The 15,849-nt window shown below is 46.9% G+C and overlaps 1 protein-coding gene across 2 annotated transcripts in view; it reads left to right on the top strand.

Annotated features, from left to right (window-relative positions):
* Nucleotides 1-5,352: 5,352 nt before the first annotated feature.
* The window catches only part of PPP2R2C (protein phosphatase 2 regulatory subunit Bgamma), a 28,491-nt gene continuing 17,994 nt past the window's right edge, over nt 5,353-15,849 (top strand). The window contains exon 1 of one of the 2 annotated variants that reach the window (XM_087724860.1): nt 5,353-5,793. In XM_087724860.1, the coding sequence (XP_087580986.1) occupies nt 5,721-5,793 (73 nt within the window). In that variant the 5' untranslated portion in view covers nt 5,353-5,720. The remainder of the gene's footprint in view (nt 5,794-15,849) is intronic. The other variant, XM_087724861.1, reaches the window with a different exon arrangement.

The raw sequence follows: 15,849 nt of genomic DNA, 5'->3' as shown, positions 1-15,849 counted from the left end.
CTATTAAAGTGTGGGAAGTTATCACCCAGCCCTCTCCCAGAAAAACGAAATATCCTAGGAAATATTGAAAAGGCGGAATATTTCTCTGGATGTGAAAAGAAAGAAACATGTTTTGAAAGACAGAATAGTTGCCTGTAGCTTCCTGCCCATCCCCAGTTAATGGGCCATTGAGATGGCCAGGCTAGCCCACTTTACATAATAAAGACTTCACCAGGAGCTACAGAAAGGCATGATAATATATTCAACTGACCACAAGGCAACTGAGAACTCATCACAGCCTAGAGAGTAGCCCCTTGCATGGCACCATGGGAGTCTGACAACCAATCAGAATACATTTCTTACACAGCAACAGGAAACAGAGAGGTGGGACTGAACAGGGTATAAAAAGCCCTAGCAAGCCCCTCCCTCAGCCCTTCTCTTCTTCTCCACCAACATTGAAGCATGTGATGACCTTTTCTGCTCAGGGCTCAAGCCATGTGGCCCTGTCCAACAATAAACCATCTTTCCAAGCAGCCTCCATGTCTCCAGTGTCTTCTTCCCTACTTGAAGCTGAACCCAGAAGGACATTTCTTTCAACAAAAGGAAGCTGCCTGATCCAGATTTATTTGGTGAAGTTGCTTTTAACCAGCCCATCCTGATCTCTGGTTGTGGTTATTTTTTTCCCTCCATTGGCACCACACTCTTCGTATTTTATTTTTAAAAGGGTTTATTTTTCAATTTCCAAAAAAAAAAGAAACCCCTGCACAGAATTGTAAAAGAAGAAAACAAAAGGCTTGCAAAACGCCCCCCTTAAAAAAAATACATGCAAAACACTTATTGACAGGCAAACATTATGTCAATAAATATTTTAATCTTGGCACTTTGGAACCTGACTTAGAAATTTACCAGATGGGAAGGTCTGGGACTGCTCTGTATTTTCAAAACCCCACTTCATGATGGGGGAATATCCCCTCTTTCCAGTCGTCAAAAATTTTACCTGTTTAGCTCTAAGCAGAATTAAATATCCACAGAGTCCCCAAGAGAGTAAAAATAACAATACAACATTAAAAGCTGTAATGGGTTGAGTCTAAATGGACAATCTGTTCTCGTTCTAATAACCTAGAAAGGTATGAACTTGCACTAAAAAGAAACGATGATGCAACAGCGTACAAAGTAATTTTGGGCATCAAAAAAAAACTTATTTATTTATTAAATTTATATAACCTCCCATCTCACAGGTGGGCGGCTTACAAAAATCCAGATAATCACATAAATTGGTTAACTCTTCTCCCATAAAGAAAACAAGCAATTTTTTTTTCAATAATAAGCATATATAATATCCTTGCAGCAATTAGTGCGAAGTTTCAACAGTGGTGCTGAAACTTTCGCTGTCAATATTCCTGCCTGAATACGACTTAAAATGTGATCTTGTCCCCAAACGGCCCTTTAACAGAGCCGAGGTGGCGCAGTGGTTAAATGCAGCACTGCAGGCTACTTCAGCTGTCTGCAGTTCGGCTGTTCAAATCTCACCGGCTCAAGGTTGACTCAGCCTTCCAGCCTTCCGAGGTGGGTGAAATGAGGACCCGGATTGTTGTTGGGGGCGATATGCTGACTCTGTAAACCGCTTAGAGAGGGCCGAAAGCCCTATGAAGCGGTATATAAGTCGAACTGCTTAAAAGTAGATAAAGGAACCCAATTCAAGCCAACAAATGAAAAACTATACTTTAAAAAAATAATTATTAAAAAAAATGTTCCAAAGCTACAGGGAAATTTTCTGCTGGGATATGTGATAACTTGAAAAGACTTTGCTTTTCTGCTCGGTTTCAGGACGGATTTACAGTGCAGGAAAAGGAAATTGGAGGGGAGTGTGCCATGGCCCACCAGCGGCCTTGCAGCACTGGCAACAGATTCGGACAGTGAGGAGGTTGGGGAGGAAGATGGGCCAGTCCTGGAGTCTGGGGAAGGCTCTGGTGGTGGCTCTGTGTCGGAGGCAGAGAGGGGGCCAGAGCCGTATGCCAGTTATCAGCTGCCTTCGGAGTTGGAGATCAGTGAGGCAGAAGAACAGCTGGAGCCTGTTCCCAGTGTGCGCATATGCAGGGTTTTCTATTTCTATTTTTTATTTTATTTGGTTGGTCAAGCATGTATGAGAAGACAAGCGTAAGTATGAATATAATATATAAACATTTAAGTATAAGCAGGTATATCCCGAACTTCCGGTTTACGTGTTTCCGGGGGACGAAAAACAGTCGAAAATCAGCTGGTCGGCGCCAGCTGAAAGAGCTCCGCGTGCCACCGGTTCTCCATCATTGGTATAGGCTCTCCTGCTCAAGCAGGGGGCTGGACTAGAAGACCTCCGAGGCCCCCTTCCAACTCTATTATTCTATGGTTCCATTCGCTAAAGTACCCGAAGGCAGGACAAGAAGCAATGGAGGTAAACTAATCAAGGGAAGAAGCAACCATAACTAAGGAGACATTTCCTGACAGTGGGGACTGTGCAAGAGCTTGCCCTCAGGGATTGGGGGTACTCCATTTTTAAGAGCAGACTGAACAATCCTTCTCCATCGTCCCCTTCTTCTTCTTTTGCCTTCCATCGTTCCCAGCATGAGGCTCTTCTCCAGGGAGTCCTTCCTCCTTCTCATCAGATGGCCAAAGTCTTTGAGTTCCCTCTTCAGGATCTGGCCTTCTAAAGAGCAGCCAGGGTTGATCTCCTCTAGGACTGACCGGTTGGATGGCCTTGCAGTCCAAGGGATTCAATGCAGGAGTCTTCTCTAGCCCCAGAGTTCAAAGGCCTCCATTCTTTGGCTTGCTTCCTTCTCCTTAGGTGGCCAAAGTCCTTGAGTTTCCTCTTCAGGATCTGGCCTTCTAAAGAGCAGTCAGGGTGGATCTCCTCTAGGACTGACCGGTTGGATGGCCTTGCAGTCCAAGGGACTCAATGCAGGAGTCTTCTCCAGCACCAGAGTTCAAAGGCCTCCATTCTTTGGCACTCAGCCTTCCTCATGGTCCAACCTTCACAGCCATCCATGGCAACTGGGAAAACCACAGCCTTCAATAGACACACTTTTGTTGGCAGGGGGATGTCTCTGCTTTTTAGGATGCTGTCTAGATTTGCCATCACTTTCCTCCCCAGGAGCAAGCCTCTTTTGATTTCTTGGCTGCAGTCCCCATCTGCGGTGATCTTGGAGCCCAGGAAAATAAAATCTGTCCCTACCTCCATTTCTTCCCCATCTATTTGCCAGGAATTGAGAGGGCCGGATGCCATGATCTTAGTTGTCTTAATCTTGAGTTTCAAGCCAACTTCTGCACTCTCCTCCTTCACCCGCATCCAGAGTCTCTTTAGTTCCTCTTCACTTTCTGCCATTAGAGAGGACTCATCTGCAGATCTGAGGTTGTTGATATTTCTCCCGGCAATCTTAATTCCAACTGTTGGGAGAAATGTCCTTCTGGGTTCAGCTCCAAGTGGGGGGAAAAGACACTGGAAACATGGAGGCTGCTTGGAAAGATGGTTTAATGGTGGACAGGATCACATGGCTTGAGCTCCTGAACAGAAAAGGGGGATCACAGGCTTCCAGATGTTGGGTGAAGAAGAAAAAGAGAGCGAGATGCTGAAAGTCCCAGATTTTATGGCCTTTGATCTTGATCTTGTATTTTGATTGTCAGACTCCCATGGGGCCATGAAGGGGCAATTCTGTAGGCTGTGAGTCCAAGTTTGGTTGAGCCTTGCTTCTTCCCAGGTGCCCTGTGGTGAGATTGGTAAAGGACTAATGCCATCATGCCTTAATCCCATCACCCTGGAGCTGAAGGGGGAGATCTTTGTTATGTAGAGTAGACTGGCTCAGGCCTTTTAATGCTCCATTGACAAAGAGTGAGTCTGCTTCCTGCCTAAAACATGTTTCTCCATTTCTGATCCAGGGAAATATAATATTATGCCTTTTCAATATTTCCCAGGATATTTCATTTTTTTCTAGGAGAGGGGTGGGTTTTAACTCCCTACACAACTTTTGATTCATCCAGCCCTGCCTTTTTCATGATGTGATTCCCAGGAGGCATAGGACTGAATTATTAAGGGCAGGGGGTGTCCAACCTTAGGAAGTTAGCACCCAGCTAACTCTCCTAACAAAAATGAAATATTCTGGAAAATATTGAAAAGGCAGAATATTATATTTCCCTGGCTCAGAAACGGAGAAACATGTTTTTAGGCAGGAAGTAGGCTCACTCTTAATAGCCCCCACCTTTGTCAATGGGCCATTAAAAGGCCTGGGTCAGTCTATTCTACATAACAAAGATCTCCCCCATTCAGCTCCAGGGTGATGGGATTAAGGCTCTCTCTGGCGCTTCTCAGTCATGGTGTCGCGAAGGTGCCTTTTTCAGTGGGCAAGAAAATCTCTGGGAGGGGGAGGTGAAGCACCTTTGGGCCTGAGCTGGCTTGGGGGAATTCTGGGAGTTGAAGTCCACAAGTCTTGAGAAGTTCCCAAGGCGCCTTGATTTTAGTCAAATCCCTTTGCCCTGATCAGCAGGAATCAGGCTCACTCTTAATAGCCCCCAACTTCGTCAGTGGGCCGTTAAAAGGCCCGAGTCAGTCCATTCTACATAACAAAGATCTCCCCCCTTCAGCTCCAGGGTGGTGGGATTAAGGCTCTCTCTGGCGCTTCTCAGTCATGCCCTGATCAGCAGGAATCAGGCTCACTCTTAATAGCCCCCAACTTCGTCAATGGACCGTTAAAAGGCCTGAGTCAGTCTATTCTACATAACAAAGATCTCCCCCCTTCAGCTCCAGGGTGATGGGATTAAGGCTCTCTCTGGCGCTTCTCAGTCATGCCCTGATCAGCAGGAATCAGGCTCGCTCTTAATAGCCCCCAACTTCGTCAATGGGCCGTTAAAAGGCCTGAGTCAGTCTATTCTACATAACAAAGATGTCCCCCCTTCAGCTCCAGGGTGATGGGATTAAGGCTCTCTCTGGCGCTTCTCAGTCGCAAAGGTGCCTTTTTCAGGGGCAAGAAAACCCCGGGGGTGGGGGGAGGTGAAGCACCTTTGGGACTGGGCTGGCTTGGGGGAATTCTGGGAGTTGAAGTCTTTTTTTCAAGTTCCCAAGGTGGGAGAGATAAACCCCTTTGCCCTGCTCACCCACTTCGCCCATGCCAGCCGGGAAGGAGGCCGATCCTCTTCAAGGGCAGGAGGGGGAAGCCGGCCAGCGACCCCTCCCGATCCCTCTTCCCACCCACCCACCCACCCTCTCTCTCTCACTCCCTCTCCCCACATCCCAAAGGACCCTTCGCTTTCCATGCCCACCTGGGCTGGTTGGCTGGCAGGGGGAGGCGCCTGCTGCCACGAAAAGGCGCGGGGGTGGGGGCAGGGGTTGGCCGTCGACCCCCCGCCTCCCCCGGCCTCTTGCGGGGGTCCGCCTGACGCCTCCCCCGCTCCAGCGGAGGGGGGGGGAATAGGATGCTCTCCGGAGCTGCGGGCGCCGTTGCTAAGGCTGGAGCATCTCTGGGTACCGCTGGCGCAGCTGCATCCTCCACTTGCGGGAAAGCGGCACCCCCCATCCGCCGGCTCCATGAAGCGGGGCCCGTCCTCCTCCTCCTCCTCCTCCCCCTCCCCCTCCTCCTCTTCTTCCTCCTCTTCCTCCTCCAAGGGCAGGGCTGCCCGTTGGAGCTGAGCGATGGCAGCCGCCCCCCCTCCGCTCTCCCTCTGCCGGGTCAGCCCGTCCGCTGCGGCTGGTGCTGAGTAATCCGGCGCCGCGGTCAATGGGCGAGGAGACGGAGCCCCCTCCGAAGATCAACCAGGGCTTCCTTCGGGATCACAACTATGTGACTGAAGGTAAAAAAAAAACGTCGTCTCCGCGACCCTCTCCCTCCATCCCCTCCATCCCCCCCGCGCTCCTCTTTTGCCAGGGCGCATTTGGCGGAGGATGCTGCGGAAAAGCCGAGGGAGGAGGGGGAAATTGGGCACGGCCATCTCCTGCTGGATGGGTGGGGTGGGGGGGGATATGGAAAGCACAGCCTGCAGGATGGGGGGGGGGTCCCTGCGGGCTCCCCTGGGTAAAGGCCACCTGCATCTCGCCCTCCTCCGCTTGGATCCCTAGGGAGGAGGTTGCCCAGGTAAGGCCAGGTTTTAAGGCAAGCATCTTATCCGATGGGCAGGAGGGAGAGAGGCAGCCTGGGAAGAAGGGTGTGTGTGTGTGTGTGTGTGTGTGTGTGTGTGTGTGTGTGTGTGTGTGTGTGTGTGGTGGGGGGGGGTTTGCCAGCTTGTCCCTCTCTCTCTCTGCCCTCCCTTGCCAACGTTATATGCAGCACCACCAAGCCTAGCATGGCCTCCTCCTTGGGGCTCCAGGAGGTCTATCGCCCCCCTCCCCTCCGGCACACCTGGAGATTTCTGGGGGTGCTGCTTTCTCTTGAAATAAGAGCCAAGCTGCCCTCCCATCCCGACATTTTCCTCCTTCATCCCGAAGGAGGAGAAAGCCTGAACCAAAAGTTTGGACAGGGTATCCTTTCTGCTTCTTCATTTGGGCTCCTGTCAGAGCTCTTCGAGGGGGACCGTTTGGATGCTCTCTCTCTCTCTCTCTCTCTCTCTCTCTCTCTCTCTCTCTCTCTCTCTCTCCTGGCGCATTTTCGCTTTAGGACGAAGAGTCTGCAGGATAGCTATTTTTAAAAAGCGGGTCGTTTATCGTGGGGAGGGGGGAGCGCATCGCGGACGGGACAGCTGATGTGCGCCTCCCATTGGAGAGGCAGCTGGAAGGCAAAGGGATGGGTTGGGGGGCTAGCCAGGATCCAGGCTCCATCTGCAGTGGTCCGGCGAGCCCGGAATGAGGGAGAGAACAGTTGGTTCCCAAGGCAAGCTCTTCCCTTTTCGCCTCTAAGCAAACTGATGGGCCCAGAGATAGATAGATAGATAGATAGATAGATAGATAGATAGATAGATAGATAGATAGATAGATAGATAGATAGATAGATAGATAGATAGATATAGGATAGATGATAGATAGATACTGTATATAGAAGAGAGGGATTGATAAATAGATGAGAGAGAGATGAGAGACAGATTAGATAGATAGATAGATAGATAGATAGATAGATAGATAGATAGATAGGATTAGATAGATAGATGATATAGATAGATAGATAGATAGATAGATAGATAGATAGATAGATAGATAGATAGATAGATAGAAGATAGAAGATAGAAGATAGATGATAGATGATAGATGATAGATAAATATAGATGATGGAAGATAGATAGATAGATGATAGATGATAGATAGATAGATAGATAGATAGATAGATAGATAGATAGATAGATAGATACTGTATATAGAAGAGAGAGATTGATAAATAGATGAGAAATGAGAGATGAGAGAGAGAGATGAGAGACAGATTAGATAGATAGATAGATAGATAGATAGATAGATAGATGATAGATAGATAGATAGATAGATAGATAGATAGATAGATAGATAGATAGGATTAGATAGGATTAGATAGATAGATAGATAGATAGATAGATAGATAGATAGATAGATAGATAGATAGATATTCCTTTAGGATTTTGCTGCCATGATGACTCACGCCAAAACAAGCATCCCTTGAGCCTCCCATAAGGCAATTGAGTTTGTAAAGCATGCCCATCCCTTACTATTTGTCTCCTGACAAAAGAGGCACGGAGGTTGCCGCAATCCTGCCCTCTCGTACTCGCTCTGCCCAACCCCAAGTCAACTGGCACATGGTCGCCCAGACTGGCAGGAAACGGGTAGGAGAGGGAGCCTCCCTCCCCCCCCCCAAAAAAAATCCTACCGCATTGAAAATGGGTTTTAAGAAAAGGCGTTTTTTTTTAACACCCGGCCTGCTGTTTGCAGTGACTTTGACGGATGAACCAACAAGCACGTAGTAGAATACCATTTGTAAAGCTTTGGAAAGTCTCAGCAAAAGCCCCCCCCCCTCCACCTCTGAGTTTCCCCTGGGAGGGCAGGGGGGTGGGGAATGCTCTAGATTCGAGAGAGTTTTCTGGGCCTCTGGCTCAAGACGCCTTCTGGAACCTTCTCAGTAGCAGCCCATCGTGATCAGGCTCCTCAATGGTATCTCCACCCCGGCTTCTGGTACACTGCCTAATTTTGTTTTCCCCCGCGATCAACCTTGTCGGTTTCAGGTTTACTGCGCTAAAAAAAAACCTAAAAAAAACCCCGGAACAGGCGCTGGGATTTATGGCACAAGGCGTAATGTGCATCTTGTTTTCTAACGGTTCGTTTTTACTCCGAGAGCTTCCTTCCCCGTTTCTCCATCCGTACCATTTTTGCGCTCCCTCTCTCTCTCTCTCTCTCTCTCTCTCTCCCCCTCCCTTTCTCTCTCCCTCCCTCCCTCCTTCCCTCCCTCTCTCTTTCTCTCTCACTCACTCACTCTCACTATAATATTGTTTTCTTTCTCTCCGGAACGGGGAAAGCTTTCGTAACTCTAAATGGAATTTATGGGCTTCTTGTTAATACTTCTGTGGGCCATCGTAAATGCACGAAGAAAAAAAATACATAGGTTGCAGGATTTAAAACCACGGCTGTGTTTCCATCAGGGTAGGATATTTTGCACACACACCCCCCACGGGGGGAGTGTGGGTGGGTGGGACTGGGCCGCGCCACTGTAGTCAGCAGTTTCTCTCCTACACAAACCGCAATTCATCGCAACCACCAGCAGCACCACAACAGCAAAAAGTAAAAGAAGGAAAGAGAGAGAGAGGAGGATGGTTTGAAAAGGCAGGCGGAAGCTCGGGAAAAAAATGGCCACGGGTTAGGAAGCTAACTTTCATCAAATCTCTTGCAAACGTCCAACTGGGTTTTTTTTTGCGGTTAGTTCTGCCGTTGTCGCGGGGTAAAAAAAACTAAAATAAAAATCAGATCAGGTGTGAGATTGTGTTTTCCAGCCGGAAGTGGGTTCAGGATGGCTGCAAGAGGATGCAAAGCAGTGGTGGGATTCATAATCTTTCATGGGGTAAAGTCCGGCCATTAAAACACTCTGGAACTACCACGGTGTTTTAATGGCCGGATGCTCTTCCCTGTTGCCAATGCGGAGTTTTGTTCGGCAGATATATTTTCATTGTGCCCAGAGAGAGAGTCTCTGCCGAGGATCAAACTTACAGCCTCCTAATGGTGAGGCGCCGTGGTGGATTGCAGGCAGTACACCCTGGTATGGGTGTACCTGTACCTGCCGAGAACACTGGGTATCGTTGAGGTATGGTGCTCCGGAGGGCCCACCCGCCAGCCCTCGTTCCTTACCTGTATTTGAAGGAAACAGGAGATTTGCGCATGCATGCACAGTGTACGGCGCCTGCACGACGCTCCTCCGTGCAGCCGGAGCGTCGCCGAGTGTCGCAGGAAGTAAGGACACATGCGTGTGCTGCAGGCCTTTTCCTGGCCATTTTCAGGTCATTTTCTGGGCTATTTTCAGGCCATTCTTGGGTTGTTTTCATGTAGTTTTTGGGCTGTTTTCAAGCCGTTTTCGGACCATTTTCTGGGCTGTTTTCAGGCCGTTTTCGGGCCATTTTCTGGGCTGTTTTCAGGCCGTTTTGGGGGCATTTTCTGGGCTGTTTTCAGGCCGTTTTCGGGCCGTTTTCTGGGCTGTTTTCAGGCCGTTTTGGGGGCATTTTCTGGGCTGTTTTCAGGCCGTTTGGGGGGCATTTTCTGGGCTGTTTTCAGGCCGTTTGGGGGGGCATTTTCTGGGCTGTTTTCAGGCTGTTTCCAGGGCTGTTTTCAGGCCGTTTTCTGGACCATTTTCAGACTGTTTTTTGGGCCTTTTTCTGGGCTGTTTTGGGTCATTTTCTGGGCTGTTTTCAGGCTGTTTTGGGGGGCTTTTTCTGGGTCGTTTTCAGGCCGTTTTCAGGCCATTTTCTGGGCTGTTTTCAGGCCAATTTCCAGCCTGTTTTCAGGGCTATTTTCAGACCATTTTCTGGACCATTTTCAGGCTGTTTTCGGGCCTTTTTCTGGGCTGTTTTTGGACCACTTTCTGGATCGTTTTCAGACCATTCTTGAGTTGTTTTCAAGCCATTTTGGGGCTGCTTTGGGGCTGCTTTCTGGGCTGTTTTCAGGCTGCTTTCAAGACAATTTCAGGCTGTCTTCAGGCCATTTTTCATGTGTGCTGGAAACCAGAGCAGCTGGCGATGGCGCATGTGCCCATAAGTTCACCATCACAGCCCTATATAGTATTTCAGACAAATGGGTTATCCAATCTCTTCTGGAAAACCTCCACTTGGTTTCTGCTTAACACCTACGCAAAACTGCTGAGGGAAGTCCACCAGTGTCAGGGGATAAATTATCCTCAGTACTCTGATGATGTTCAATTATATATCCTCACCTCTGGCTATCCTAGTATAAATAGAATGTATATAGTTGTGTTAACTGTGCTAAAGTGAAACTAACCTTTAGATGACCCTAACTGTTAACTGTGCTAAAGTGAAACTAACCTTTAGATGACCCTCTCTTAATTGTGCTAAAGTGAAACAAACCTTTAGATGACCCTAACTCTTAACTGTGCTAAAGTGAAACAAACCTTTAGATGACCCTAACTGTTAACTGTGCTAAAGTGAAACTAACCTTTAGATTAACCTAACTTTTAACTCTGCTAAAGTGAAACTAACCTTTAGATGACCCTAACTGTTAACTGTGCTAAAGTGAAACTAACCTTTAGATGATCCTAACTCTTAATTGTGCTAAAGTGAAACTAACCTTTAGATGATCCTAACTCTTAATTGTGCTAAAGTGAAACTAACCTTTAGATGACCCCAACTGTTAACTGTGCTAAAGTGAAACTAACCTTTAGATTAACCTAACTTTTAACTCTGCTAAAGTGAAACTAACCTTTAGATGACCCTAACTGTTAACTGTGCTAAAGTGAAACTAACCTTTAGATGATCCTAACTCTTAATTGTGCTAAAGTGAAACTAACCTTTAGATGACCCCAACAGTTTTGGAGGGAAATGTAAAACATTTATATTTGGGCAAGCTGTTTCTAGTTCTATGATTGGTTAAGGCCCTGTGGGCCTAGAACATAAATCACTGGCATTTGCCTGCAGTTCCTCAGTTCCATTTTCGAGTCAATAAATGCTGCTGCAGCTATGCTAGTCTGGTTCTTGTCTACTGAAGCCCACTACACAATAGCAGCTAGGACTTCCAGTAGATTCCAGATGTAGTTTAAGGTGCTGGTTATTGCCTAGAAAGGCATAAAAAGGTGTTAAGGCCAGATTATTTGCAGGACAGCTTGCCTCTGATGATTTCTGCCCATCTCAACAGAATGGGCATACACCATATTCTTTTTTTGTAAAACGAGATCTCCCGTTCAACGACAAGGAAGTCTTTGATATGGTAAAGACTGAATTTTTGCAACTGGTTCTAGACCTCTATCTCATACAATGCAACACAACAACAACAACAAAAACCCCAAAGCATCCTGTAAACCTAAAATACTATAAATAAACTGTGTGATTGACTTCCTTGCCATATGGGAAATAATCTAATCTTATTTATACCTGATTCCTTTTATACAGGGATGTGGTGGTTCAGTGGCTAACACACTCAGCTTGTCGATCAGAAAGGTCGGCAGTTGGGCAGTTCGAATCCCTAGTGCTGCGTAATGGAGGGAGCTCCCGTGACTTGTCACAGCTTCTGCCAACCTAGCAGTTTGAAAGCACGTAAAAATGCAAGTAGAAAAATAGGTGCCACCTTTGGTGGGAAGGGAACAGCGTTCCGTGCGCCTTTGGCGTTGAGTCATGCCAGCCACATGACCACGGAGACATCTTCGGACAGCGCTGGCTCTTCGGCTTTGAAACGGAGATGAGCACCGCCCCCTAGAGTCGGGAACAACTAGCACGGGAACCTTTACTTTTAAGACATGATGAATAGCTAAAGTCCACTTCGTTTCTTGGACAAGGCCTGTTCTGTTTTGGCCACTCAAAACAGTTTTTTCATGAGGATGTTCAACATATAAGTAACTTCATAAGAGTTGATTCTGCAGAAATCACCCTTCTGCATTAGCTCTTATTAGCTCTGCAGGAAGCTTTCCTGTTTCTTAATTAGATTGTAAATTTAGAAGTTCAGAAATTGGGGGTTAATTAGGAAGGAAGTTTCTCATTAATTCCTGGGGACAGCATGAATATAATCCTCAATTGTTCAACCCAGTTCCAGGAGAGATCCAGTGTATTAAATTGGCAGCCAATTTTGATTAAACCCTTAGGTTATTGTTCTTTTTTTCTTACGAGGGATGAAATTCTACTTTTTAAACTTTTAGTATTCCTTTTATTGTTTTTATGTAAGCCGCCCAGAGTCCTTCGAGATCGGGCGGCATATAAATTTATTAAAACTCAAACTCAACTCAAATTCTTCTTGGAGAGGTGACTTTTGTTCCATTAATCCCACTAAGTGTAACTGATTTAGCCTTGAAGAGGGGGGTCAAGTTATTTTCCAAAGCACCGGAAGGCAAGACAAGGAGCAATGGATGGAAACTAATCAAGGAAAGAAGCAATATGGAGTTGAGGAGAAACTTCCTAACAGTGAGGACAGTTAACCAGTGGAACGGAAGTTGCCTTCAGAGGTTGTGGCTGCTCCATCCCTGGAGGCTTTTAAGAAGAGAGATTATCTAAAATGGTCTAGGGTCTCCTGCTTGAGCAGAGGGTTGGACTAGAAGACCTCCAAGGTCCCTTCCAACCCTGTTATTCTGCTGTGGGTGCCCCCATCACTGGAGGTTTTTAAGAAGAGACTGGACAGTCATTTGTCTGGAATGGTAAAAAAGGTTTCCTGCTTCAGCAAGCAGGGGGTTGGACTAGAAGACCTCCCAAGTCCCTTCCAGCTCTATTCTGATTCATGGATCGATTGACTGATTGATTGAAATTGCTTAGGGTCTCTTGCTTGAGTAGGGGGCTGGATTGAAAGACCTCCAAGGTCCCTTCCAGCTCTATTCTGATTGTTTGTTTGATTGATTGATTGATTGAAATGGTTTACAGTCTCCTGCTTGAGCAGGGGGCTGGACTAGAAGACCTCCAAGGTCCCTTCCAGCTCTATTCTGACTGATTGAGTGATTGAATGATTGAAATGGTTTACAGTCTCCTGCTTGAGCAAGGGGTTGGACTAGAAGACCTCCAAGGTCCCTTCCAGCTCTATTCTGATTGATTAATTGATTGATTGATTGGCATTGTTTAGGGTCTCCTGCTTGAGCAGGGGGCTGGACTAGAAGACCTCCAAAGTCCCTTCCAGCTCTATTCTGATTGATTAATTGATTGATTGATTGACATGGTTTAGAGTCTCCTGCTTGAGCAGGGGGCTGGACTAGAAGACCTCCAAGGTCCCTTCCAGCTCTATTCTGATTGATTAATTGATTGATTGATTGACATTGTTTAGAGTCTCCTGCTTGAGCAGGGGGCTGGACTAGAAGACCTCCAAGGTCCCTTCTAGCTCTACTCTGATTGATTAATTGAGGGGGTTGGTCTAGGAGACCTCCAAGGTCCCTTCCAGCTCTATTCTCATTGATTGATTGATTGAGTGATTGAGTGATTGAAATGATTTACGGTCTCCTGCTTGAGCAGGGGGTTGGACTAGAAGACCTCCAAGGTCCCTTCCAGCTCTATTCTGATGGATTACATTAATGCTTGATGCTTTGTTAAGGTGGCATCCATGTTCAGGGCTGAGACCAGGTCTATTATCTTCAATATCTTCTCACATCATTAATGGTTCAGACTAGCTCCTTAATGAAAGTGACTCATCCTTCACTTAGCCTAATGCATTTCTTGAGTACCTTTAGATCCCACATTTTCTGTGGTTTTTGGAGGCTCATCAGAGTGGAGTTTATTCCCCACTCTTTTCTTTCTCCTTCTTTTTTATTTGGCCTGGAAAATCTAAAAAGCACCTTTAATAGCAAGGCGTAATTAGTAGTTCTTGTTTTGCTATAATCCAGTGATGGCGTCAGTGGTGGGATTCAAAACTGTTTACTACCGGTTCTGTGGGCGTGGCTTGGTGGGCGTGGCGTGGCTTGGTGGGTGTGGCGTGGCGTGGCTTGGTGGGCGTGGCAGGGGAAGGATACTGCAAAATCCCCATTTCCTCCGGACCAGCTGGGACTCGGGAGGCAGAGAATAGATGGGGGCGTGGCCAGCCAGAGGTGGTATTTACCGGTTCTCCGAACTACTCAAAATTTCTGCTACCGTTTCTCCAGAACTGGTCAGAACCTGTTGAATCCCACCTCTGATGTGCGTGCACATGAGCATGCCGGAGCTCCGGAAACCCAAAGACCCTCTGGCCAGTGTGTACACCAGGGGTGGGATGCTCCCGGCATTACTGCTGGTGGGGGGGGGGGGACATGCAAACATTTTGCGTGCCAGACCTGTACGCATTTGCACAATAATAGATCTGTGCATGTGCAAAATGTTTTTAAAAAAGGAAAAAAAATAGATTTGTGCTATGAATATTGTTCTGCGCACGCGCATAACTGAAAATCAAGATGGCAGCCCCGTAGGAGAACCAGTTCGGTGGGAGGGCGTGGCAGGCCTGGGTCGCTGCCAGTTCCAGCAGCCCAGGCTGCCAAAACACTACCGGTTCGGCCAAACCGATCCAAACCGGTAAGAACTCAACTCTGGTGCATATACGCATTTTTGGTCATTTTTCAGGCCGTTTTCCAGGCTGTTTTTGAGCCGTTTTAAAGCTATTTTCGGTCCGTTTTCTGGGCCATTTTCCGGCTGGTTTTTGGGGGTCATTTTCAGGCCATTTACGGCCTGTTTTTGATGCACTCCAGAAACCAGAAGAGTAGCTGGCAAAGGTGCGAATGCCCACACAGATGGGGCTCCGTGTGCCATCTCTGGCACCCATGCCATAGGTTTGCCATCATAGCTATAATTCATTCCAGACATTTGCCAAAGAAAGATATGCAGAGAAAGACGCATTCAACCAAAGGCTTGGAAAAGTTGAGACAGGGGAGGGGGAGAAGCAAATAAACAAATAAATATGTAAGTAAGTAAATAAATACATATACACATAAATGCATGCATGCATACATACTGTATGCTCTTAGTACCTGGAGCCATGTAGGCAACGTAGGGTTCCACCACAAAACCGCGGTAGACAAAAGCGCGCTCGACGAAAGCGCGTACGTGGCGTCCTCACAGCACGACGAAAACATTGCGCTATGAGCGGTAAATTTAAAATTAAAGCGAAAACCTTACCCTAACCCCCCCAAACCTAACCCTAAACCTAACCCTAAACCTAACCCTTAACCTAACCCTAAACCTAACCCTAAACCTAACCCTTAACCTAACCCTTAACCCAACCCTAAACCTAACCCTAAACCTAACCCTTAACCTAACCCTAAACCTAACCCTAAACCTAACCCTTAACCTAACCCTAAACCTAACCCTAAACCTAACCCTTAACCTAACCCTTAACCTAACCCTAAACCTAACCCTAAACCTAACCCTAATCCTAACCCTTAACCTAACCCTAAACCTAACCCTAAACCTAACCCTAAACCTAACCCTAAACCTAACCCTAAACCTAACCCTAACCCTAACCCTAACCCTAACCCTAACCCTAAACCTAAACCTAAACCTAAACCTAAACCTAACCCTTAACCTAACCCTAAACCTAACCCTAACCCTAAACCTAACCCTAAACCTAACCCTTAACCTAACCCTAAACCTAACCCTAAACCTAACCCTTAACCTAACCCTAAACCTAACCCTTAACCTAACGCTAAACCTAACCCTAACCCTTAACCTAACGCTAAACCTACCCCTAACGCTTAACGTAACCCTAACCCTAACCCTAAACCTAAACCTAACCCTTACCTTTATGTGAATCGGCTTGCTTTAATTTTATTTTAATTTCAATTTAATTTATTTTTAATTTTTTTCGTCGCGCTGCTG

The sequence above is a fragment of the Thamnophis sirtalis genome, unplaced genomic scaffold (assembly GCF_051295495.1).
Source record: "Thamnophis sirtalis isolate CommonGarterSnake01/CBP01778 unplaced genomic scaffold, rThaSir2_p1.2 scaffold_10, whole genome shotgun sequence".
Classification (NCBI taxonomy): Eukaryota; Metazoa; Chordata; class Lepidosauria; order Squamata; family Natricidae; genus Thamnophis; species Thamnophis sirtalis.
This window is presented reverse-complemented; position numbering and strand designations above follow the sequence as displayed.